This window comes from Argopecten irradians, chromosome 10 (genome assembly GCF_041381155.1).
Source record: "Argopecten irradians isolate NY chromosome 10, Ai_NY, whole genome shotgun sequence".
In the NCBI taxonomy this organism is placed as follows: Eukaryota; Metazoa; Mollusca; class Bivalvia; order Pectinida; family Pectinidae; genus Argopecten; species Argopecten irradians.
The window spans coordinates 22,665,427-22,692,341 of NC_091143.1; the positions used below are offsets into that span (position 1 = coordinate 22,665,427).

At 36.9% G+C, this 26,915-nt stretch overlaps 1 protein-coding gene across 1 annotated transcript in view; it reads right to left on the reverse strand.

Moving 5' to 3' along the window:
* Nucleotides 1-654: 654 nt before the first annotated feature.
* LOC138332605 (spatacsin-like) overlaps nt 655-26,915 on the reverse strand; it is a 35,000-nt gene continuing 8,739 nt past the window's right edge. Inside the window, 32 exon segments of the mRNA XM_069280604.1 lie at nt 655-2,189; nt 2,333-2,484; nt 2,671-2,820; nt 3,107-3,183; nt 3,627-3,795; nt 4,208-4,315; nt 4,637-4,779; nt 5,391-5,625; nt 5,800-5,937; nt 6,193-6,344; nt 6,578-6,728; nt 7,191-7,307; nt 7,695-7,844; nt 8,258-8,422; nt 8,830-8,967; nt 9,240-9,457; nt 9,573-9,753; nt 10,270-10,377; nt 10,714-10,908; nt 11,054-11,202; nt 11,666-11,734; nt 11,860-12,049; nt 12,411-12,570; nt 14,523-14,631; nt 15,017-15,243; nt 15,630-15,787; nt 15,789-15,802; nt 16,106-16,172; nt 16,448-16,606; nt 16,832-16,934; nt 23,941-24,138; nt 25,353-25,533. Coding sequence (XP_069136705.1) covers nt 2,000-2,189; nt 2,333-2,484; nt 2,671-2,820; nt 3,107-3,183; nt 3,627-3,795; nt 4,208-4,315; nt 4,637-4,779; nt 5,391-5,625; nt 5,800-5,937; nt 6,193-6,344; nt 6,578-6,728; nt 7,191-7,307; nt 7,695-7,844; nt 8,258-8,422; nt 8,830-8,967; nt 9,240-9,457; nt 9,573-9,753; nt 10,270-10,377; nt 10,714-10,908; nt 11,054-11,202; nt 11,666-11,734; nt 11,860-12,049; nt 12,411-12,570; nt 14,523-14,631; nt 15,017-15,243; nt 15,630-15,787; nt 15,789-15,802; nt 16,106-16,172; nt 16,448-16,606; nt 16,832-16,934; nt 23,941-24,138; nt 25,353-25,533 — 4,721 coding nt within the window. The 3' untranslated portion in view covers nt 655-1,999.

A 26,915-nucleotide genomic window follows, 5' to 3' on the forward strand; every position in this document is an offset into this window, starting at 1 on the left:
GGTGGTCAGTGTCTGATGTGGGCACCGCGGTGGTCAGCGGCTGGGTGTGGGGGCGTGTTTGGTCAATTGCTGATATGGGGGTTGTGGTGGTCAGTGGCTGATATGGGGGTTCCGGTGGTCAGTTGCTTATATGGGGAGTCCCGGTGGTCAGTGGCTGATATGGGGGTCACAGTAGTCAGTGACTGATGTGGGGGTCACAGTAGTCAGTGACTGATATCGAGGTCCTGGTGGTCAGCGACTGATGTGGGGCTGCAGTAGTCAGTGACTGTGTGTGGGGGCCGCGGTAGTCAGTTGCTGATGTGGAGGTCTTGATGGTCAGTGGCTGATGTGGGGGTCTTGATGGTCAATGGCTGATGTGGGGGCCACAGTGGTCAGCAGTGGCTGATGAAGGTACAATTGATCGATGGTTTTTCTCTAGGAATTCTGGCTTTCATCTACCTCCAAAACATTTCCTGTCTTTAAATGACCAAGGCTGTTAATAGGACTTATTAAATCAAACCAATTTGTGAGTCGGTGGACAAATCGTTGTAACCCTGGAGCTTTTATAAAAACAGCACTCTGATGACTTTATAAGCACAATTTATTTCTCCAACTTGTTGTCGGTATCCTTATAAATAACAATCAAATAACATTTACAACATTACAAAACTTTAAAGGCCCACTACCTTTCCGAAACGGCTTTTAATTTTTAAAATGGGAATGTAAAACAAGATTGATAATTTTGTAGAGTCGCAAAAATTATTAACTTACCGTTAATACTACATTTATCATCACCTTCTGAACGATTTGATTAAAATAAATAAAATATTTATTTTCATAACGCGGGTCGTATTATGTTTCCCGTCGTCGTCCTAAATACCGCGCGGTAGTTAACTATCACTGCGCCAGACGGCAAAACAGCGAATTGACTCTCCACTGTTTTCATATATTACGCAGGCAATCTTGCATATGTTTGGTGTCGTAACCTTATTTTAGATCATCGGTATGCATTTTCTGGTGTTATTAATGTTTTTTTTAAGAAATGTTTACAGTTTGCTTCGGAAAGGTAACGGACCTTTAATGCTTAACAGTGTTGCTATAATTCAAAATAATAAGGAAGCTCAAAAATGGAAATGGCAACACTTTGGTAAGCTATTCTCATCATAATCAAGGACAGAATTTATAATAATGACATTAGTTGTATCCGGTGTTTGACATTTGATTGATCTCTGACAAGATTAATATGAGGGACATGTAACCATGGAAAAGATATTGTAATATAGACCATTGATTGTGTTTGTGCTTTGTAGGTATAAGTATTGGTATGTATATGAACAGACTTTGCGGTGAAGTTATCTCCCTTTTTCATCTTGATCAGATACATAACCAGTGGTCCGCTTAGGTGTAAAGTGAGACTGAAAGCGACATGTACCTCAGTATTTTGAAAAAGGAAGCAATAATTTTAAAAACTTTTGCCTGAATTCTGTCTTTGATTTTCTAAACCAATGTCACTCTAAGAGAAGTCCTTCATAGAAGGTGATGAAACACATTGAAGGAATAATGTCTGATATGCTTACACAGTGATCATAATGTAAAATATGATTAATACAAAAACTCATAATCTACAAACATAGCAATGATGGTTAAATAAACATTTCCTGAACTGAAAAGTAAATATAGATAAAAAATGTACTGGTCATCAACTTGTATTGCACTTAAAGCCAGATATGAAAGACAATTGGCAGATAAATAATAATCATATAATTTAATCCATGGAATCATACCGTTAACTTTCTCTTGTAAGTCCTCAAACTGCTATATTGGCGGTACAAAGCTACTCTGCTTGGAACAATCAGAAATGTGATACTCAAGACATTTCACTTCTACTCCAGTACTTGTATACATAGATACATGTAAAACACTGAATTTCTATCCTAAAATCGTCCATAATGACTTCATGAGGCAATGAACACCGGATCTTGTATATGGTTGATGTTATTTTTCTTTTCTTTCAATGAGTTTATGAGGCCATGAACACAAGATCTTGTATATAATTGCTATTGTCTCCCTTCTCCATGCTGTTCAGTAGATCTCTGAAGCCAAACTCCTGTGCCACTTTATACTTTAACTTGATGTCCCTACAGTGGGTCTCCAGGAACTTCTTCAGATTGTTTACTGTCTGAGTAGAAGGATTTTGTTCTAGTTGGAATCTGTAAAAAGAATGAATAAATGATGAATGATGAAGGAAAATTAGTTTTTGAGTAAAACATTTAAAACAAATCATTGAACCTCAAAATTACAAGACAATGCTCTTAGTTTCAGCAATAATGAATTAAGAATTTTCTCTGCTTACTTTTCTATAGTTTCTGACACGAGAGCGGTTGTCAGTTTGATGTGAGACTTGAAGTCCTGTAAATAGCGGAAGTCTCCACCTCGAAGGACATTGTGACATAACGCATCAGGCCAACTTCCCTTCTTAGCGTAGGTCTCACTCACGATCAAAGCCTGAAATAAAACAAAAGGTCTAAACGTAAAGGCACATTCCTAATCTAAATATATTCTGCATCATGCACATTTTAAAAAAGTCTTTGACTTTTTTCCCTTTATTGTTTTTGTAGTAACCTAATTCTTCAACAACAGCTAAAAACTGTTTAATGATGTCATTATTACAGATGAGAGCAATTTACATACCTCAAGGAACTTTGGGTGTGAGGCTATGAATTTATCAGCGCCACCTGGTGAGAGATGAAGGACTGAGAGAACAGGGGAGAGATGCTGGAGCTGGAGAGCAACCAGTCGAGCATGACGTAAACAGGTCTGTGCGTGTCGCAGGCAACTCTCCTGGGGACAAAAATCGCAGTATTATATAGAAACTGTGTCTTAAAGATTTATGAATTGATGCAACTAAATAGAATTTTCCTATTTGTTCCTAACTCAGGTCATCCAGTCCCTTAAATTTTTAGCGATTTCAGAAGTTAAATCACAATTTTCAAGATATCGGAATGAGAAAAACATGTCATTCATAGATAAATCCTTTGAATTACAGGGCCCAAGTAATATTTCTAAGAGCCAAAAGTAGCTGGCAAGGGTCTACTCTATGTGATGAATCTTAAGCTATGAAACTCACTTTGTGGTAGCTCTCAGCAGCCTCTGTGAAATCCTGCACAATGTTTTGTAGGTCTGTTTTTATTTCTGTTGTGTTTTCTAATAATATAAAAGAACATAACATAACATGATAGTACACTAATTTTATGAAAGTCGAAGAAAGCAAGTACTATAGTAATTCCTGCTAAACTTCAACTACTTGAACATCAAATCTTTCAAACATCCATGTCAATAATGAATGATATGTTATTTTTTATTCATCCACAACACTTTTGAAACAATGAAATAATCATTGCTGTTGTAAATTGTGTTACAAAGATTAATTTGATTTTGTTAAATATGACACTTTTATATTGTTTTTCATACAAAATAGTTTGTACTATCAATAATATGAAATGTAAAGTGCAATGAGCACTTAATGAGTGACTTTGCTATTTCGAAATTACATCCTTATTGGTGAGAGTATAATTGGTTCCACAAACACTTGGGTTGCTGGTAAGTAATCTTTAGGTGTCTCATTTTCTTATGACATCTTTACCTACCTAGTAGCTTCTCCTTGTACTTATGTAGACCCCTGCGAGCTCGAGACTCAAGCATCTGGGCGATCTCCCGATGCATTAGGAAGTTGTGAGCCACCATATCGTAAGTGTCTATGTCCGACGGGTGGTAACGTTTTAGGTAATCCAGCAGGGCGATCTTCAAACTATTCTCCTACAAACAATAACAGTTACATCAAAATCATAATTATCATGACAGGGATAGCAGGGGCAGAAAACATTATCATGAGATCATAATTTGATTTCATTTGAACCCAGGTCACACTCGGAACTCTAGACAGACGCTTTTCCATTTGAGTTATGTCCCTTTACCTGAACTTTTATCACAGATGTATGACAATTATCATTGACCCTGATATAGAAGATTCACTATAATAAAATCAAAATACATTATGATAATGCAAAAGGTATTGTATTACAGTTATCAATACAAATTGAGTAAAGATATTAACAAGTATAATTTGATATAAATGCTAACATTATAGTACATAAAAGGTACCAGACATTTCAAAGTTTTTATAGCACATCTTTACACCCAGCATAATTATCCAATGTTTTTCTCTCACCTTTTCTATACCCTTTTTCAGCAGAAGCTCAAAATGTTCATTGCTCTTGAGGCTGTCAAATATGTAGGTCATCTCACTGAATCGGCCCACACCTGTCAGTAGGCATACCTAGAGAAGGGGATATTAAAAATTATGTAAAAGATATCAATAAAGAATAACATTTCTATATAAAACATCAGATTTTTGTATTCAAGCGGACAAAGAAAATAATAGGGCACTTGCTCTTATATGATACAAGAATTCTTTATGAATTATTAAATCAAGATCGGAAGATTATGGCATTTCTCATTTATAACTCATAGATTTTATCAGTGATTATTTAGAATTTTTAGTATCATTGTTTTACACCATATTAATTTAGATCAAGTGTGAATACATTTGTATTCCACCTGTAGTTTATTAAAGCAGTCTTTAATGAGATGTACATACCATGAGTGAGAAGTTCTGTGTATTAGCCAGACTAACAGTGATGGTTCGGGCGGATCTCAGGACATGGGAGATTCCCTCCATGTTACATGCTGTGGTGTGGCAGGTGTGGGACAGAATCAAAAGTTCTGTCTGGACAGACAACACTGTAACAAGAGGGACAAACATCACTGACTGTAACAGGATAAACAATACATGTAACAGGAGAAACAATACATGTTACAGGAGAGAAAATACATGTAACAGGAGAGACAATATTGTAAAAGGAGAGACAACATTGTAACAAGAGAGATAAACATACATGTAACAGGAGAGACAATATTGTAACAAGAGGGACAAACATCACTGACTGTAACAGGAGAAACAATACATGTTACAGGAGAGAAAATACATGTAACAGGAGAGACAATATTGTAAAAGGAGAGACAACATTGTAACAAGAGAGACAAACATCACTGACTGTAACAGGATAGACAATACATGTAACAGGAGAGATAATACATGTTATAGGAGAGACAATATTGTAACAGGAGAGACAAAACATGTACCAGACGAGACAATACATGTTACAGAAGAGACAAAACATGTACCAGAAGAGACAATACATGTTACAGAAGAGACAAAACATGTACCAGGAAAAACAGTATATGTAACAGGAGAGACAACACATGTTACAGGATAGACAGACAACTCCAGTTAACTCTGCAAATATGCACAGATGAAATACTAAAACATAGATTTTTTGCAATAAACTTACATTCTGTGGAGATATGTTGTTCCTCTGCCATACTGGTCACCACGTCCAGCAGTCTGTCCCCCAGGATGGATGGGTCTGGACACAAGGTCACAAACTCCCCGGCTACATCTCTGTCCTCCGCAGGGTTAAACAACAGATCCCCCTGAGGCTGGGCAGGGTCTGTCTGAGTCAGATCCTCACTACCGTAGGCATACTTGTAAGCCTGAACTATCAAGTCACAGAGAAATCCTGCTACCTACAGGAAATAACGTGAAACCATAAGTATTCAAATACTGTCACAATTAGTTATGGAGTTATCTGAGTGCTAGAGGTGACAGAATTTTGACACATGTACATGAAATACACTTAATGGTTTGGTTTTTACCAACAAAATACTTTGACTATTGCATCAGATTTAGATTGAATGTACCTCTGTACTTGTAAGAGAACTGCTGCTAAGGAACTCTGACGCCAGCCAGAACCGCTGGGGAAGGCTTGTTTTGAGAAGTTCCTTCAGGATATCAAACTCCTTGTCTAAAACTATGTCCTCATAGCCTTTCTCCAGGACCTGTAGAAGATAAAGTAGAGAGAAAAAAAGTATAATGGAAGAGAATGGAGGCATGTATAGGATTGAAATGACTTATTAAACTTAAATATTTTGAATGCCAATATGAATCTAGCACATGAATGTTCTAAACAAGCTTTATGGTTTTAAACCTGCAAATACTACTCTGCCATGACATTTCATTTATGATTAAGTACATCATTGGTAAGGTAGATAATCAAAAAATGTCCCTTGAATGTGGTTTACAGATTAACTTACTGTTGCTATGACGTAACAGTTGAGGACTTGTTTACAACACTGGTTTCCATGGTGACAGTTGTTCAGTAGTGACTCCATAGTAACAACTGTTTTCTCTTGGTCGACAGGTAGGAACTCCCATGTACTGGACGCCACAGATGCTAGACTGATCACTAGGAAATATTAAAGCTGTTATTAGTACACATAGGTTTTCCACCCCCTTGATACTCTTCACAGTTTAAACTCTCACGACCCTTAGTAGCTTGTTTTGCAGTTTTGTTCAAAATAATTAAAGTCATTATTTGAATCACAAAAGCTATACAAGTATAGTAAGGATAAATCTATATAGTTTCTAGATTTACCTTACACCAACAAGACTTTATTGAGAAGCCATATTGGTACTTACTAGATGCCCTTTTTGACATTCGGCCAATGTTTGGAGTGGTTGCCATGGACAATCTACGATGTCCAGCAGTACTCTCAGCTAACAGACTGACCATTGTCATGTCCATAGATTCCCCGACAGTGACCGCTCCCAAAGCAAGTCGGATACAGGTCTGTCAAAAACAATGTATAATTAATGAACACTGAATACCCTTAACATGCATGGTAAGTTTTAGTGTAAAATGGTATACATTTTACGTTAAAAGTGGTAAGTCTCCCAGCTACACAATAGAGGATATTTCTCTTCACTTTAGACAATTAAAATCAGAGTTTGATTGTGTGTGGACACATGTAGAGACACAACACTCTATTTTTTTAACCCAGTTTCCATGACAACAGAATACTGTGATTAGGTACTAATCTTGTATTTCTATATGTAACAATTACAACAGTATCTTGTCAATGAGTGTCTTTTTTTGTTTTGTTTTTGGGTTTTTTCTGCAATCATGACTTGTTTTTGGAGCTTTGCAGTAAAATAAGTTTCTTCACATAAAAATACATTTAAAAACAATCCTACACATGTTAATTATATCTCACTAACACATTTTACCTGAAATAGAAACATGTTCACTGACCAGTATAATGACAAGGTCCCTGGAGTAGAAGTGGAAGTCGGTGGCCAGTCTACAGCTCTCTATCACTTGACCATTGTCCAGTAGTTCCTGTATGAGCAGGTCCAGAGCCTTCCTCTCCTATACAGTATACAATTGAATTTCATTCACTCAAACTCTTATGACTACAAGACAATATTCACTGCTAGATCCATTCAGACAATCCATTTCTTTTCAAATACGATTAATTTAAATATTTGTATTATTCAAAGAGTTACCAAGGTTCTGTTGGCTAAGCATTAAAAATGTTTGACTGTACATAGCTTCATTCAAATATTGAACTCCTTTCAGTTGGCTTCAAAATGAATCCTACATGTATTTATAATATCTTACTAAACATACATTATGAGTTGATGAATGTCAACAAAACAAAGGTATTAATTCAATGAACCCTACAGGGCCATGTTTATTAATGCTGAATAAATATTTTTTCATTAATAGGACATGTAATTAATTATAGAAAATCACCTTCTCAGTCAGCTCCTTTGAAACTTCGTCTTCGTGGGGCATTTTCCCGTAGTTGAGTAGCTCCTTCTTGCGATCGTGGATATCGCTTGGCAACTGACTGTTATCATCTTCAAAAATGTCCTCCATAAAATCATCGCTGTCATCTCCTTGCTGGTTAGAGACAATAGCATTAGTAAACATATCAATCCTTCAGATCACATGTGTAATTTAAATCTATCTTATTGTGGTTCAAATGAAAGTTTTGCATGATTGCTAATAACAGTGGAATATGTTTATACAATCTTATAGGGATGGAAATCTGTTATGATATTCAAACAAGTATAGTTTGATCCATGTACATGTATCATTCAAAGTATTTTCTTTATCAAGTTCTAGACCATACTAAACTACTGCTTTGGAGTTCAAAATCTTCTCTCTTTTTGGTCACCAAAAGTTAACATGTCTGTAAACTACATAAAATCAAGCATGCTTGAATCCTCAGACAAGATTTTACTATTGTTCTGTTGACTTTGAGTTAATGAAATTTGACTGTAAATTATGAACTACAAATGATCAGGGCCTACCTGCATCTGCTCCATCTTGGCCCTGATTCTGTATATACTCAGAGTGTGGTACGTCTGATCAATGAGATGGAGAGTGTCCGTCCTGGCCAGGGCCTCCATGTGCTGGACACACAGCTGGTACAGGAAGGCCTTTTCCCTGTAGCTCTCCACTGACATAGCCTCAGTCTGTGAAAGTCAGACATTAATTATATTACATAACTTTACTCTCAGTAACTCTTTTTGTCAACAATTCATCAATAAACGTTTTAACATATCTTATAATAACTGAGAAATAAATCTCAGATCAACTTGTATTAGTCATACTTGCTTTCCTTAATAAATATTTAGTTAGTTATGATTTATCGCCTACATTCCTCTGCCTGTTACTAGACCTTGTCTCACCGACTAAGATCAGTATTTTCCTGAGTGGAAGCAATACATTGATCTTATCTTCATCTTATCTGGCAGATAATTTTAATGCACTACTGATGTATTTCTGCCGTCATTGCAAAATTTTAAATATCCTAAAATTTTTATCTACTTGTTCTCAAATTTGTATTAACATTGGTCCACCAATATTAATATAACTCTACCTGAAAAAAGTTTGCTGCTTGCTCCACCGACAGTTTATTCTGTAAAAAAGAGTTGGCACATTGCTTCCAGAACCTCTGACGAACGATAGCAGACTGCCAAAGGGGAGTTAACTCCAGTTTGGATTTTTCATCCTTCACCTGGTGAGAGATATTTTGAATTACTTAACAAACAAGATAGAAATAGTCTTTAAGACCAAAATGTATTGACTTTTGAAGTAATTAGAATTACTTTACCCAAATATGCACGCTTAAATAAGACTTATATAAAAAGTTAGTTTTTTTTCCATTCTTTACTCTTTAATTCAGTGCCATGCTATGTTACAGAAAATTTATAGGCAAGTGGTAGATTGTACCTAGTACTAACAGGTGTACACAAAAATATGTCAATATGTTGTAGTTCTTTGTGTTACCTCGGCCATGGTGATATGATCCTGTGACAGCCCTGACTCGCGGGCAAACTCTCTAGCCTGCTGGAACAGTTGCTTGGACACCATGATTTCCACAATTCTCTGACACTCTCCATCTACCTCGGACTTCTCAGAAGACACCAGTTGAGCAAACTTTACATCTAGGATTGGTATATTGACCACCATCTGTAGCATGCGGGCCAGTCTAGCAAAGTCTGGCACTGATATCGGGAAAACATAAAATAATTTAAACTGTTATAACAAGTTCATTTTGCATTTTTTTGCATTCGGATTTGTCTGTAGTTGATTTTGATTACTAAGAAATTGAAACTTTACCCTCAAACTTAAAGACGAGGACGATACTCTCGCTGTCAAGGAGCCGTAGAAGCTGTAGTATGTCGTACAGACTCTGGATGTGTGTGAAGTGATGCTGGAGTACTCTAAATATCAACTGCTGGAACCAGTCTGTGTCACCAAAGATGGCAGCCCGCTCTTCTTGGGTGATTTCATGGCAGTACTACAGAAACAGCAGAGACACATTGTGACAAGCATATCATAAGAAGTACCAAAGTAACATCAAGGGAACACCTTGAGATCGACTTGAAAAAGCTACTACAGATAGCTAACAGATGTTTTTACATATAACAGAGTTATCTGCCCTTACAAGTAGGTACTGATTGTGATGTCATGTGTTATGAGCATAACGTCATACTTTTCAAAGAAAATTACATAAATTTCTGTCACAAAATGATATCACCATGGATGATTGTACCATCATATGAAGGAAGTAACTCTTTATTGTGCAATGTTCAGATAATGTATTTGATAAATATTCTATATTGAAATATACTGCATGAATACCATACGTTATCTGAATTAATATCACAATACAAAAAACAATCAATGACATTGAATTTATAGAATCTGAAATACACAAACAAATCGGAGCTTTAAAAAGTCCAATGCAATAGAAACCTGTCAGTGGAAATGTTAAACACTTCAGGATTTGGATTATAATACATTGTATACATACTAAATGGAATGATTCCTTGAAATCTCCCAATAGAGTTTTACATTGGCTGAAATTTTTCCTCTCTGAAAACTCGGCGGAGAACTTGAAGAATGGAATTATTGGACTGTCCTGTAAGAGAAAAACTAATTACTGACCATGGTATTGTGATAGATGGCTTTACCTTTCCACCACCATAGGGTCAGAATAATGCTACACATTAAGTCTTGTGACGAAGAAATCAAGTTTACAAGAAACATGTTGTTTTATCGCTATCAAAGTTTTAAGGGTTTATTAAACCTTAGTGATTTGTTTTTCCATTTTATTGACATTCAAGATTATATGTTACACACTACTTACTCAAGAGTAGGAGCCTAGTAGTAGGATATCTGACACCTTAACCACCTGGCCCCAGGCTAAATGTCTTCGTAGCGAGAGGAAATTCTATATCAATTATAGTATAGTTACCGGTTGGAAGATATGGAAACCGTTGGCAAGTGTAGACACCCAGTTGTTCTGGAGATATATATCAATAATGCTACTAAGGTGACGCATGTTCCATTTTCCTGCTGATTTTCCAAAGTTTTTCAGGAATTTCTCATGTTCCTTGACATCTAACATAGCAACAAGCCAGCCACACAGACATGGTAACCCAGACGCCTCCTGGAACACAACAAAAATGAAATGAAATAATTAAACAGACCATTTTCACTCAGCTTCATTATCTTCTTTAACTTTTTTATTGAGCCTTTAGCTGTGCAAACTTCATTTGATATTTATTATCACACAAAGCTTTCGAATTCCTTACCGGAATACAAGCAGCCAGTTCCGAGAACAGTGGGTTACGTAGAACAATGGAGTACTGAAGTAGTGATCGCCACTGACTTTTAGATGACTGTGTCACAAATACGACACGGAACACATCGTCAGGTGCCGAGTCAATATCCACCATCAACACTGTAAATTACAACACAGTATTAGAGACTAGCTAGGTCTACAACAACCAGCATCATAACAAAAGGCCAATATTTTTATTAGTCTATTTAAAATATCATGATTAACTAATATGGTTTCCAATCATTTCCTACTCAGAACTATCTTTGATTGCTATTCACAATTCAGTTTGGATGCTTATTTCCAAATATTTATGCTAAATTTGATGAAAAGAGCCAAAGTATAAGTAGTTTGTCAAAGAAGAATAGGATGGAACAGGTAATACCATATAGACTGTTATTTTCCTGGTCAAATATTTTGCTATTTTCACATTAGCAAATTAAAATTTCGTGACGAGGCTGCATTAAGAGTGTATAAAATTTATCAATCACTTATATTTTTTGTGGATCAAATGTTTGAAACCACACCAATGTCATGCAAAATTATGAAAATATCATCTCCACAAAAAGCAGTAAAGTGTACTCACCCCCATCATCGGTGTCGTCTGCTAGTGGTACAGTAGTAAGATTATCCTCTTCATCACTACTCAGCTCCACTGGAAATAGATCAGGATTTATCAATAATCCACAATATCAACTTTTCATCATTAAAACCAATACTTCAGGATATACAACCAACATGTAAGTAAACAATCAAAATATTTTCAATGTCATCACTTACTTGAGTCAGCATCTTTCTTAAGTCCAATTTTGACATAGAGTGAGGAGCGTACATCCTTGCCCTTAGCCTGACCTTGACCTTCTGGTTGAACCTGTCCAAGGTCATTAGCCTTTGTTTCAGCATTTTCTATGACATAGTGTAGGTGCTGTTGTAAATGAACACTTCTGAACTTGTACAACAGGCTCTGTAGCTGTAAAACATACAAACGATCAAGAGTGTATGATTATACAGTGAAAGTTTAATGATAATTGAAATGGCTCAAACAACTGGTTCCAATTTTTCAAATCAAACAAAAACATTGACTGAAGTCAAAACCATTTTATATAATTTATCTTTATGTCCATTTTTCACTTTAAAAAAAACCAAGGTCATAAATCAAGTCCTGACCTCAATTTCTTGAAAAAATCATAGAGAAGTCAGACTTCAGTTTGTCTCAAGTTGGAATATTGATTTTTTCGAGATATCATGGCATTGTTTGGTCACATATCCTTCTTTCTTTTACCCAAATATAAACCAAAATCAGCAGTATACCCCGAGGATCTGACACTGACCTGTACTTTAGGATACTGGTGAGTCTGGGCAAACCAGAGGAATGGCAGCCATTTATCTGACTGACAGCACTGCTCCAGGAACTTAGTGGTCAGTTGTAGGTGTAAAACCTGACAGAACAGTACGGCTATCGTCCACTTCTGTCCAGCCTCAAAACTCGTGCTACAAAGATTTCAAACATAATATTTACAGGCAATTTTATTTAAGTATATCCAAGAATTCAAGTCAAAATCCAAAAGTCTAAAACATCAGTTTGATTATAGAATTTACCAGATGTCTTTGGTACCGCAACAATGGGAATAATTAATGTACCACGTGACACCCGATAACGTTTGTGCGGGACTATTCTTTCTAATATTGGTGATGGAATGACGTCCAAAGATGATTTCCCGTGCTAACGTCATTTCAGCTGGAAGATTACAAATAGTTACATTCCAACACAACTGGAGTTACTAGTCCCGCACAAATGTTTTCGGGTATCATGTGATACTAGTCCCGCACAAATGTTTTCGGGTATCATGTGATACTAGTCCCGCACAAATGTTTTCAGGTATCATGTGATACTAGTCCCGCACATACGTTTTTCGGGTATCATGTGGTACATGAATTAGTCTCATAATGGCTGTGCTAATTCTTTATGTTGCTAACTTATTTAAGATGAATTTTTGGCTAAAATTCCATTGCACAAAAATATGCCTGTTTAAAATCTTTTCAATTTACTCTTTGTTATGTATCCTTATGAGTAAGATTGTTATTTAGCAGGCGTAAGAAGTCTATACCTTAGTAATACATTGGACAGGAAATATTACCTGCAGGTATGTAACTGTAAGACGTCTATATTACCTGCAGGTATGTAACTGTAAGACGTCTATACCTAAGTAATACATTGGACAGGAAATATTACCTGCAGGTATGTAACTGTAAGACGTCTATACCTAAGTAATACATTGGACAGGAAATATTTACACAGAAATATTACCTGCAGGTATGTAACTGTAAGAAGTCTATACCTAAGTAATACATTGGACAGGAAATATTACCTGCAGGTATGTAACTGTAAGAAGTATATACCTAAGTAATACATTGGACAGGAAATATTACCTGCAGGTATGTAACTGTAAGAAGTCTATACCTTAGTAATACATTAGACAGGAAATATAACCTGCAGGTATGTAACTGTAAGAAGTCTATACCTAAGTAATACATTGGACAGGAAATATTACCTGGCTATTACCTGCAGGTATGTAACTGTAAGAAGTCTATACCTAAGTAATACATTGGACAGGAAATATTACCTGCAGGTATGTAACTGTAAGAAGTCTATACCTAAGTTATACATTGGACAGGAAATATTACAGGTATGTAATGTAAGAAGTCTTACCTAGTTACATTGGCAGGAAATATTACCGAGGTATGTAACTGTAAGAAGTCTATACCTAAGTAATACATTGGACAGGAAATATTACCTGCAGGTATGTAACTGTAAGAAGTCTATACCTAAGTAATACATTGGACAGGAAATATTACCTGCAGGTATGTAACTGTAAGAAGTCTATACCTAAGTAATACATTGGACAGGAAATATTACCTGCAGGTATGTAACTGTAAGAAGTCTATACCTAAGTAATACATTAGACAGGAAATATTACCTGCAGGTATGTAACTGTAAGAAGTCTATACCTAAGTAATACATTGGACAGGAAATATTACCTGCAGGTATGTAACTGTAAGAAGTCTATACCTAAGTAATACATTGGACAGGAAATATTACCTGCAGGTATGTAACTGTAAGAAGTCTATACCTAAGTAATACATTAGACAGGAAATATTACCTGCAGGTATGCAACTGTAAGAAGTCTATACCTAAGTAATACATTGGACAGGAAATATTACCTGCAGGTATGTAACTGTAAGAAGTCTATACCTAAGTAATACATTGGACAGGAAATATTACCTGCAGGTATGTAACTGTAAGAAGTCTATACCTAAGTAATACATTGGACAGGAAATATTACCTGCAGGTATGTAACTGTAAGAAGTCTATACCTAAGTAATACATTGGACAGGAAATATTACCTGCAGGTATGTAATGATTTAAAGAGTGAATACATTACCTTGGTATGTTGTCCTTATCAAGACTAGCACTAATAGCCTCCTCTAACTTGTCTAAAAGGAATGTTGCTTGTTTTCTCTGATGTATTACACAGGCACACAACCAGGACGCTGGAAATTACACATCATTGATGGAGCAAGAATTGTAGTAACAACTCAAAGGAACTATTTGCTCAGGTAATGGCAAAGCTATTTAAAGATGAACATTTATTATTTTATTTTTCTCAAGGTCTTGACTCATGGAAAGAATAGTTTTCATGTTATACATGGAAAAGTGTAATTACAACAGATTACAAGTGGTTACATTATACTTCCTGTTTCTAAATTGTCAAAAAAAAAAAAAAATCTGATGAAGCCTTTTATGTTTACTAAATGTAGTTTGCCGAATAAATAGACCACTTAGTGTTGATGCCTAAGTATGGTGCGATTAAAACTTCTCATAAGTTTACCACTCTATACAACTGCTACTTAACTGTTACTAAACATGGTTGTGTACCTATCTCTGTCTCATTGTGGCGCGCCTGCTCCTTACGACGGTCGATATTGCCTGTTATACAGCTGTTAAGATGTAACAGTATCTCCTGTCCGACCTGTAGGTATGTCCTTATAAGGATACTGTTCTGTCCGAGCATCTCTGTAAACACGACACAAGCACACGCAATCTGTGGATTGTGGAAGTTCTTTATCCCAATCCACAGAGCTGTTCCACAGGCGGCCAGGATGCTGAAACAGTCACACAGAATGTAACAAATTTATTTATTACTTTAGAAAAATTAAAGTTTAAGCAAGTTATTACAGGCATATTGAAATATCTTAAATACTACATTCTACAGTTACCTACATGTTACCATTTACAGTTATCATTATTTCAAAGAGATGAATATCCATCTATAGATTAATTCCTGCGTGTTTATCCTTATTTTTCATTCTTCTCAAACGTATTATTTCAAACATGAGCTATAATCATATGTATGCATAAAATATGTCAGATTTCAATTTAATTAGGTTTTACTTTAAAGTCTTTTAAAACGGAAGAGCCAAGTTTAGGTGGGAGAAAAACTGGAGAACATATGTACCCTAAAGACATCATGAAGGAGTAGATATATCACCTTTTACTTGACAGTGTTGTAGGGTCTGTGTCGACTTGTTCAGCCAGAAATGATGCGAAGGCGAAGGATGGCCTTCCTTGCCGTAAGTAATAGGTATATCTTATCCTCTCTGTGTAAGCATAGCGGTTCACCAGCTCCGACATGGAGAAGTGTGGAAGGGTGTCTCAGGGATTCTGTGAGGATATATGTATGTATAGGAATAGATAGTTAAATAAACAATTCAATTTCACATTGGATAAGAAGATTTTTCTCTTAGCAGATGGTTACACACTATATATAACCTAGACACTCAATTCAGAGAGATTTCTGTTAGTGTTTCGTTAACACCAGGATTAACTTTAATTTATATAAAAGTCTGAGTTCATTTTTTATGTAATGGTGTTCCCTAAATATAAACAACTGAAAATATTATGGTATCCACAGTATGAATGAGAACAATGAATTGTATATATTTACATAAGACCCAATGTACAGACCTTCTCCTATTGTTCGGTTCGTTGTCTGCCAGCCAAAAAGTCGACTCGGACTAAACGGAGCATTGTCCTGAAAACAAAATACATCTTATAACTGTCTCTGATGAAAGGATATAATACACAGATTGATTAAAAAGTTTAACAAAATCTAAATGTTTGACATTAACTTTATTTACTCCAAATTACCCGGTAATCATGAAACAACATGTATACCACACTAGTCAAGCTCAGACAGAAGGACATGAGGAGTTTTAACATTGGAGGAGACCTTAATGAAGGTGGAAAACCCACAGATGACTCTATAATTATAGACTATCCAGCCACCTTAAATATATCAGAACATACCTTGAGTAGCTGGTAAATGGTAACATCATTGTGGGGTTTGTCTATGGTAGATGTTGGGAACAGAGCCATGTGTAGTTTAGGGTAGGGCTGTAAGGCCTGTTCTAGTGCATCTGTACTCATACCACCAAACATAGCAGTCATGTCTGTACTGGGGGTTATCTAAAATAGAGATGTTGCAGGGTGAGAAATTTTTGTGAAATACACGTACATAATATATTACATGAAATATTTGTTCGTACTTTGAATTTCTTCTGTTGTGATTTGGAACTTTCAAATTCTTTTTAAGGAGAGAGATATCTTTTATTCATCTTTGTAACAACAATTCCAATATTGTATAGGACTGAGAAGACTTCTCCTTGACCAATCAGAACAGGGATAACATACCTGTTGTAGGGAATGTGGTGAGTACACTAGTGTTGCTAGGGCTGTGAGAACTTCTCCTTGACCAATCAGAGCAGGGATAAATATGTTGGATGCAGTACTATAACTCTGGATTGTGTATAACTGAATTAATGATTTACCCATTGATAGCCATGTAACTATATACTCTGGGGTGTGTATAACTGAATTATGTTTACCCATGTAGGATGCAGTACTATACTCTGGGATGTGTATAACTGAATTTATGTTTACCCATGTAGGATGCAATACTATACTCTGGGGTGTGTATAACTGAATTATGTTTTACCCATGTAGGATGTAATTTACTATACTCTGGGGTGTGTATAACCTGAATTATGTTTACCCATTGTAGGATGTAGTACTATACTCTGGAGTGTGTATAACTGAATATATGTTTACCCATGTAGGATGCAATTACTATACTCTGGGGTGTGTATAACTGGAATTACTGTTTACCCATTGTTGGATGTAAATACTATACTCATGGGGTATGTGTATAACTGAATTATGTTTTACCATGTAGGATGGTACTCTGGGGGTGTGTACTTAACTGAATTATGTTTTTTACCCATGTAGTATATAACTCATACTCTGGGGTGTGTAATAACTGAATTATGTTTACCCATGTAGGATGCAGTACTATACTCTGGGGTGTGTATAAACTGAATTATGTTTACCCCATGTAGGATGCAATACTATACTCTGGGGTGTGTATAACTGAATTAATGTTTACCCCATGTAGGATCAAATACTATTCTCTGGGGTGTGGATAACTGAATTATGTTTACCCAATGTAGGATGCAATACTATACCTGGAGTGTGTAATAACTGAAATTATATTTACCCATGTAGGATGCAGTAACTATACTGCTGGGGTGTGTATAACTGAATTATGTTTACCCATGTAGGATGCAGTACTATACTCTGGGCATAGTGTGTATAACTGAATTATGTTTACCCATGTAGGATGCAATACTATACTCTGGGGTGTGTATAACTGAATTATGTTTACCCATGTAGGATGCAGTACTATACTCTGGGGTGTATAACTGAATTATGTTTTACCCATGTACAGGATGTAGTACTATACTCTGGGTGTGTATAACTGAATTATGTGATGCAGTACTATACTCTGGGTGTGTATAACTGAATTATGTTTACCCATGTAGGATGCAGTACTATACTCTGGGGTGTGTATAACTGAATTATGTTTACCCATGTAGGATGCAGTACTATACTCTGGGGTGTGTATAACTGAATTATGTTTACCCATGTAGGATGCAATACTATACTCTGGGGTGTGTATAACTGAATTATGTTTACCCATGTAGGATGCAGTACTATACTCTGGGTGTGTATAACTGAATTACGTTTACCCATGTAGGATGCAATACTATACTCTGGGTGTGTGTATAACTGAATTATGTTTACCCATGTAGGATGCAGTACTATACTCTGGGGTGTGTATAACTGAATTATGTTTACCCATGTAGGATGCAATACTATACTCTGGGGTGTGTATAACTGAATTATGTTTACCCATGTAGGATGCAGTACTATACTCTGGGGTGTGTATAACTGAATTATGTTTACCCATGTAGGATGCAATACTATACTCTGGGGTGTGTATAACTGAATTATGTTTACCCATGTAGGATGCAATACTATACTCTGGGGTGTGTATAACTGAATTATGTTTACCCATGTAGGATGCAGTACTATACTCTGGGGTGTGTATAACTGAATTATGTTTACCCATGTAGGATGCAGTACTATACTCTGGGGTGTGTATAACTGAATTATGTTTACCCATGTAGGATGCAGTACTATACTCTGGGGTGTGTATAACTGAATTATGTTTACCCATGTAGGATGCAGTACTATACTCTGGGGTGTGTATAACTGAATTATGTTTACCCATGTAGGATGCAGTACTATACTCTGGGGTGTGTATAACTGAATTATGTTTACCCATGTAGGATGCAGTACTATACTCTGGGGTGTGTATAACTGAATTATGTTTACCCATGTAGGATGCAGTACTATACTCTGGGGTGTGTATAACTGAATTATGTTTACCCATGTAGGATGCAGTACTATACTCTGGGGTGTGTATAACTGAATTATGTTTACCCATGTAGGATGCAATACTATACTCTGGGGTGTGTATAACTGAATTATGTTTACCCATGTAGGATGCAATACTATACTCTGGGGTGTGTATAACTGAATTATGTTTACCCATGTAGGATGCAATACTATACTCTGGGGTGTGTATAACTGAATTATGTTTACCCATGTAGGATGCAGTACTATACTCTGGGGTGTGTATAACTGAATTATGTTTACCCATGTAGGATGCAGTACTATACTCTGGGTGTGTATAACTGAATTATGTTTACCCATGTAGGATGCAGTACTATATACTCTGGGGTGTGTATAACTGAATTATGTTTACCCATGTAGGATGCAATACTATACTCTGGGGTGTGTATAACTGAATTATGTTTACCCATGTAGGATGCAATACTATACTCTGGGGTGTGTATAACTGAATTATGTTTACCCATGTAGGATGCAGTACTATACTCTGGGGTGTGTATAACTGAATTATGTTTACCCATGTAGGATGCAATACTATACTCTGGGGTGTGTATAACTGAATTATGTTTACCCATGTAGGATGCAATACTATACTCTGGGGTGTGTATAACTGAATTATGTTTACCCATGTAGGATGTAATACTATACTCTGGGGTGTGTATAACTGAATTATGTTTACCCATGTAGGATGCAGTACTATACTCTGGGGTGTGTATAACTGAATTATGTTTACCCATGTAGGATGCAGTACTATACTCTGGGGTGTGTATAACTGAATTATGTTTACCCATGTAGGATGCAGTACTATACTCTGGGGTGTGTATAACTGAATTATGTTTACCCATGTAGTGATGCAATACTATACTCTGGGGTGTGTATAACTGAATTATGTTTACCCATGTAGGATGCAGTACTATACTCTGGGGTGTGTATAACTGAATTATGTTTACCCATGTAGGATGCAATACTATACTCTGGGTGTGTATAACTGAATTATGTTTACCCATGTAGGATGCAATACTATACTCTGGGGTGTGTATAACTGAATTATGTTTACCCATGTAGGATGCAGTACTATACTCTGGGGTGTGTATAACTGAATTATGTTTACCCATGTAGGATGCAGTACTATACTCTGGGGTGTGTATAACTGAATTATGTTTACCCATGTAGGATGCAGTACTATACTCTGGGGTGTGTATAACTGAATTATGTTTACCCATGTAGGATGCAGTACTATACTCTGGGGTGTGTATAACTGAATTATGTTTACCCATGTAGGATGCAGTACTATACTCTGGGGTGTGTATAACTGAATTATGTTTACCCATGTAGGATGCAGTACTATACTCTGGGGTGTGTATAACTGAAATTATGTTTACCCATGTAGGATGCAGAGTACTATACTCTGGGGTGTGTATAACTGAATTATGTTTACCCATGTAGGATGCAGTACTATACTCTGGGGTGTGTATAACTGAATTATGTTTACCCATGTAGGATGCAGTACTATACTCTGGGGTGTGTATAACTGAATTATGTTTACCCATGTAGGATGCAAGTACTATACTCTGGGGTGTGTATAACTGAATTATGTTTACCCATGTAGGATGCAGTACTATACTCTGGGGTGTGTATAACTGAATTATGTTTACCCATGTAGGATGCAATACTATACTCTGGGGTGTGTATAACTGAATTATGTTTACCCATGTAGGATGCAGTGTGTGTATAACTGAATTATGTTTACCCATGTAGGATGCAGTACTATACTCTGGGTGTGTATAACTGAATTATGTTTACCCATGTAGGATGCAGTACTATACTCTGGGGTGTGTATAACTGAATTATGTTTACCCATGTAGGATGCAATACTATACTCTGGGGTGTGTATAACTGAATTATGTTTACCCATGTAGGATGCAAGTACTATACTCTGGGGTGTGTATAACTGAATTATGTTTACCCATGTAGGATGCAATACTATACTCTGGGGTGTGTATAACTGAATTATGTTTACCCATGTAGGATGCAGTACTATACTCTGGGGTGTGTATAACTGAATTATGTTTACCCATGTAGGATGCAGTACTATACTCTGGGGTGTGTATAACTGAATTATGTTTACCCATGTAGGATGCAGTACTATACTCTGGGGTGTGTATAACTGAATTATGTTTACCCATGTAGGATGCAGTACTATACTCTGGGTGTGTGTATAACTGAATTATGTTTACCCATGTAGGATGCAGTACTATACTCTGGGGTGTGTATAACTGAATTATGTTTACCCATGTAGGATGCAGTACTATACTCTGGGGTGTGTATAACTGAATTATGTTTACCCATGTAGGATGCAGTACTATACTCTGGGGTGTGTATAACTGAATTATGTTTACCCATGTAGGATGCAATACTATACTCTGGGGTGTGTATAACTGAATTATGTTTACCCATGTAGGATGCAATACTATACTCTGGGGTGTGTATAACTGAATTATGTTTACCCATGTAGGATGCAGTACTATACTCTGGGGTGTGTATAACTGAATTATGTTTACCCATGTAGGATGCAGTACTATACTCTGGGATGTGTATAACTGAATTATGTTTACCCATGTAGGATGCAGTACTATACTCTGGGGTGTGTATAACTGAATTATGTTTACCCATGTAGGATGCAATACTATACTCTGGGGTGTGTATAACTGAATTATGTTTACCCATGTAGGATGCAATACTATACTCTGGGGTGTGTATAACTGAATTATGTTTACCCATGTAGTAGGATGCAGTACTATACTCTGGGGTGTGTATAACTGAATTATGTTTACCCATGTAGGATGCAGTACTATACTCTGGGGTGTGTATAACTGAATTATGTTTACCCATGTAGGATGCAGTACTATACTCTGGGGTGTGTATAACTGAATTATGTTTACCCATGTAGGATGCAGTACTATACTCTGGGGTGTGTATAACTGAATTATGTTTACCCATGTAGGATGCAGTACTATACTCTGGGGTGTGTATAACTGAATTATGTTTACCCATGTAGGATGCAATACTATACTCTGGGGTGTGTATAACTGAATTATGTTTACCCATGTAGGATGCAATACTATACTCTGGGGTGTGTATAACTGAATTATGTTTACCCATGTAGGATGCAGTACTATACTCTGGGGTGTGTATAACTGAATTATGTTTACCCATGTAGGATGCAGTACTATACTCTGGGGTGTGTATAACTGAATTATGTTTACCCATGTAGGATGCAGTACTATACTCTGGGGTGTGTATAACTGAATTATGTTTACCCATGTAGGATGCAATACTATACTCTGGGGTGTGTATAACTGAATTATGTTTACCCATGTAGGATGCAATACTATACTCTGGGGTGTGTATAACTGAATTATGTTTACCCATGTAGGATGCAGTACTATACTCTGGGGTGTGTATAACTGAATTATGTTTACCCATGTAGGATGCAATACTATACTCTGGGGTGTGTATAACTGAATTATGTTTACCCATGTAGGATGCAAGTACTATACTCTGGGGTGTGTATAACTGAATTATGTTTACCCATGTAGGATGCAATACTATACTCTGGGGTGTGTATAACTGAATTATGTTTACCCATGTAGGATGCAATACTATACTCTGGGGGTGTGTATAACTGAATTATGTTTACCCATGTAGGATGCAGTACTATACTCTGGGGTGTGTATAACTGAATTATGTTTACCCATGTAGGATGCAGTACTATACTCTGGGGTGTGTATAACTGAATTATGTTTACCCATGTAGGATGCAATACTATACTCTGGGGTGTGTATAACTGAATTATGTTTACCCATGTAGGATGCAAGTACTATACTCTGGGGTGTGTATAACTGAATTATGTTTACCCATGTAGGATGCAATACTATACTCTGGGGTGTGTATAACTGAATTATGTTTACCCATGTAGGATGCAGTACTATACTCTGGGGTGTGTATAACTGAATTATGTTTACCCATGTAGGATGCAATACTATACTCTGGGGTGTGTATAACTGAATTATGTTTACCCATGTAGGATGCAGTACTATACTCTGGGGTGTGTATAACTGAATTATGTTTACCCATGTAGGATGCAGTACTATACTCTGGGGTGTGTATAACTGAATTATGTTTACCCATGTAGGATGCAATACTATACTCTGGGGTGTGTATAACTGAATTATGTTTACCCATGTAGGATGCAGTACTATACTCTGGGGTGTGTATAACTGAATTATGTTTACCCATGTAGGATGCAGTACTATACTCTGGGGTGTGTATAACTGAATTATGTTTACCCATGTAGGATGCAGTACTATACTCTGGGGTGTGTATAACTGAATTATGTTTACCCATGTAGGATGCAGTACTTACTCCTGAATTATGTAGGATGCAGTACTATACTCTGGGGTGTGTATAACTGAATTATGTTTACCCATGTGGGATGCATACTATACTACTGGGGTGTGTATACTACCCTGGGGTGTGTATAACTGAATTATGTTTACCCATGTAGGATGTACTATACTCTGGGGTTGTATAACTGAATTATGTTTACCCATGTAGGATGCAATACTATACTCTGGGGTGTGTATAACTGAATTATGTTTACCCATGTAGGATGCAGTACTATACTCTGGGGTGTGTATAACTGAATTATGTTTACCCATGTAGGATGCAGTACTATACTCTGGGGTGTGTATAACTGAATTATGTTTACCCATGTAGGATGCAGTACTATACTCTGGGGTGTGTATAACTGAATTATGTTTACCCATGTAGGATGCAGTACTATACTCTGGGGTGTGTATAACTGAATTATGTTTTACCCATGTAGGATGCAATACTATACTCTGGGGTGTGTATAACTGAATTATGTTTACCCATGTAGGATGCAGTACTATACTCTGGGGTGTGTATAACTGAATTATGTTTACCCATGTAGGAAGCAGTACTGCCACAAGAGACTAGGCAGGTTGTTGTTGACACAGTACAGGGTAAAGTTCTGATGGAACCGCTCCTGGACGTGGGCGGGGTAGGTGGCGAGGGGGTGTGGCACCACAAGCGGTCCTCCAACGTAACTCATCTGCTTCAGTAACAACGGGAAGTCTGACCGGTCCAGGTATAACCTTTTTCTGGACATAACAAAGATCACAAGGTCATTAATGACATTTCTACCACAAAAGGCAGTGTTATTCAACTCCCAGGACATTAAAGAAATAATGCAGCTGTTGATAAACAATTTGTTTATACCACACGTGGTATAAACTCTGTATGCATTCTGATTGGCTGACGCAGTGAACTTTGACCGAACTACTTATTTCTCAGTGTCACTTCAACATTGTCAAGGTCATCAATAATCAAATGACATCATTCCATGTTGCGATCGCCGCTTGACATCAAAAACTGCTCTTGGAAAGCGTATGCGTCAAGGTCATTGTGTCAAAATACGTGACTTTTTCATACATGTTAAATTGACCTTAAGTACTATTAATATATATATCCTGACTTACAAGAATTTCACTGATGAGTTTCATAGATTTAACGTGCATGAAATGAAAGATCTAACGTGCATGAAACGAACTTGATCTTGATGGTAATGACTTGATGATTATCTGGCAGGAAATAGACGATGCCATGTCGTGCGAATGCTTTTACATGTATACATGTAGTCCGACATTGAGTTTTATTTTCTGGAAACAACTATGAAGATTTGAACTCAATAAGACATTGAATAAGTATTTTTTAACCAAAAATATGTTCCCAATTAGAAGAATTTGATATGGATGGATTTTTTCTCAAATGATGACTTTTTGCTGATAAAAATATTACTACACCTTATTTGCATATTTTGGTAAATACATGTTACCGTATCCCCGCCGTATTTCTATCAGCTAAAAACGAATGTGATTGTGGCAGAAACAGGTCACACTACTCGTGGTTGTTCAATACTGAATATATTCCACACTCGTAAGTTATTTTTTAAAGTTACAAAAGACACTTGTTAAAGCTCGTGTCTTTCAAAACTTTAAAAAAATTAACTCACTCGTGCAGAATAAATTCAATATTCAAAAACCACTTATTGTGTAACCTCTGTTTAACAAACAAAAGTTGTCAATAACATTCATGAAATAAACTTAACATTGGGGTCATTGCGTTAAAATTCTAATCTTGCTAATAGATTTAAATTGGCAAACTGATTAAAGTGAATTGAAATATTGTCATCATCTTTATTCACTTGATATTCATTGTCAAACGTAAGCAGGTGACAGATATTTTCAACTCAAGCATTTATGACACTGGGGAGTGGGCAGCTCCATGTTTCTACTATTTGATCAGTTGTACTTACTGGACACAATAGTAGGTGATCTGAAGGAAAGTGAAGGCGGTCATCTTACTGGCCTGACTGTAGATTTCCTGTAGGACAGTGTGGTCACCTGACTGGTCAGCATCGTCCACTAGCTCCTTCAGTAGGTCCAGTTTGTTATGTCGTGCCAGGTAATCCACGACTAAATCAATGCGACAATTCTCTGTAACACAATAATATATAATCTCACCACTAATAACAAGAGATTCCAGAGGGATCTTGGCGCCCACCTAAGAACGATCTTTGTCTGACAAAGGAAAGAGGGATCTTTTCTCTGCTTTTCAAGCTTTTACTACATATTACTACACATGAAATTTGAGAAAGATCCTTTGACTGCTTTCTGAGATATATAACGGTAACAAACTTCAATTATCAAAATCCTTGATGGCTACCTGTCGGCCATCTTGATCACCGATCGATTCTAAAATGCAATATGCTCAACTAGACCCCTAGAAGAACCTGCACATACAATTTGAGACAGATCCCTTCAGCACATTCTTAGACATAGCGGAAAAAAACTTCAATTGTCAAAATCCAAGATGGCGCTCTGTCGACCATCTTGTTCACTGATCGGTACCAAAATGCAATATGCATAACCAGGGACCTAGGGGAACCTGCACATGAAATTTGAGGCAGATCCCTTCAGTGCTTTCTAAGAAATAGTGGTAACAAGCGTCAATTATCAAAATCCAAGATGGCGGCCTGTCGGCCATCTTGTTCACCGATGGGTCCGAAAATGCAATATGCACAACTAGACCCCTAGGGGAACCTGCACATTCAATTTGATACAGATCCTTGGAGTACTTTCTGAGAAATAGTGGTAACAAAGCTTTAACTATCAAAATCCAAGATGGCGGCCTGTCGGCCATCTTGTTAATCAATCAGTCCCAAAATGCAATATGCACAACTAGACCCCTAGGGGAATCTGCACATGCAATTTGAGACAGATCCCTTCAGTACTTTCTGAGAAATAGCTGTAACAAAGTTCAATTGTCAAAATCCAAGATGGCAGCCTGTCTGCCATCTTATTCATCGATCGGTCCCAAAATGCAATATACACAACTAGGCCCCTAGGGGAACCTGCACATGCAATTTGAGACAGATCCCTTCAGTACTTTCTGAGAAATAGCGGTAACAAATTTCAATTGTCAAAATCCAAGATGGCGGCCTGTCGGCCATCTTTTAACCGATTGGTCCCAAAATGCAATATGCACAACTAGGCCCCTAGGGGGAACTTACATGTGAAATTTGAGAAAGATCCCTTCAGTGCATTCTGAGAAATAGTGGTAACAAACTTTAAATATCAAAATCCAAGATGGCTGCCTGGCGGCCATTTTGTTGACCGATTGGTCCCAAAATACAATATGCACAACTAGGGCCCTAGGGGAACCTACACATGAAATTTGATAAACATCCCTTCAGTACTTTCTGAAAAAATAGCGGTAACAAGAATTGTTAACGGAGGGAAGGACGGACGGACGGAAGGATGGACCACTGACCACGGACAAAAAGCGATTTGAATAGCCCACCATCTGTTGATGGTGG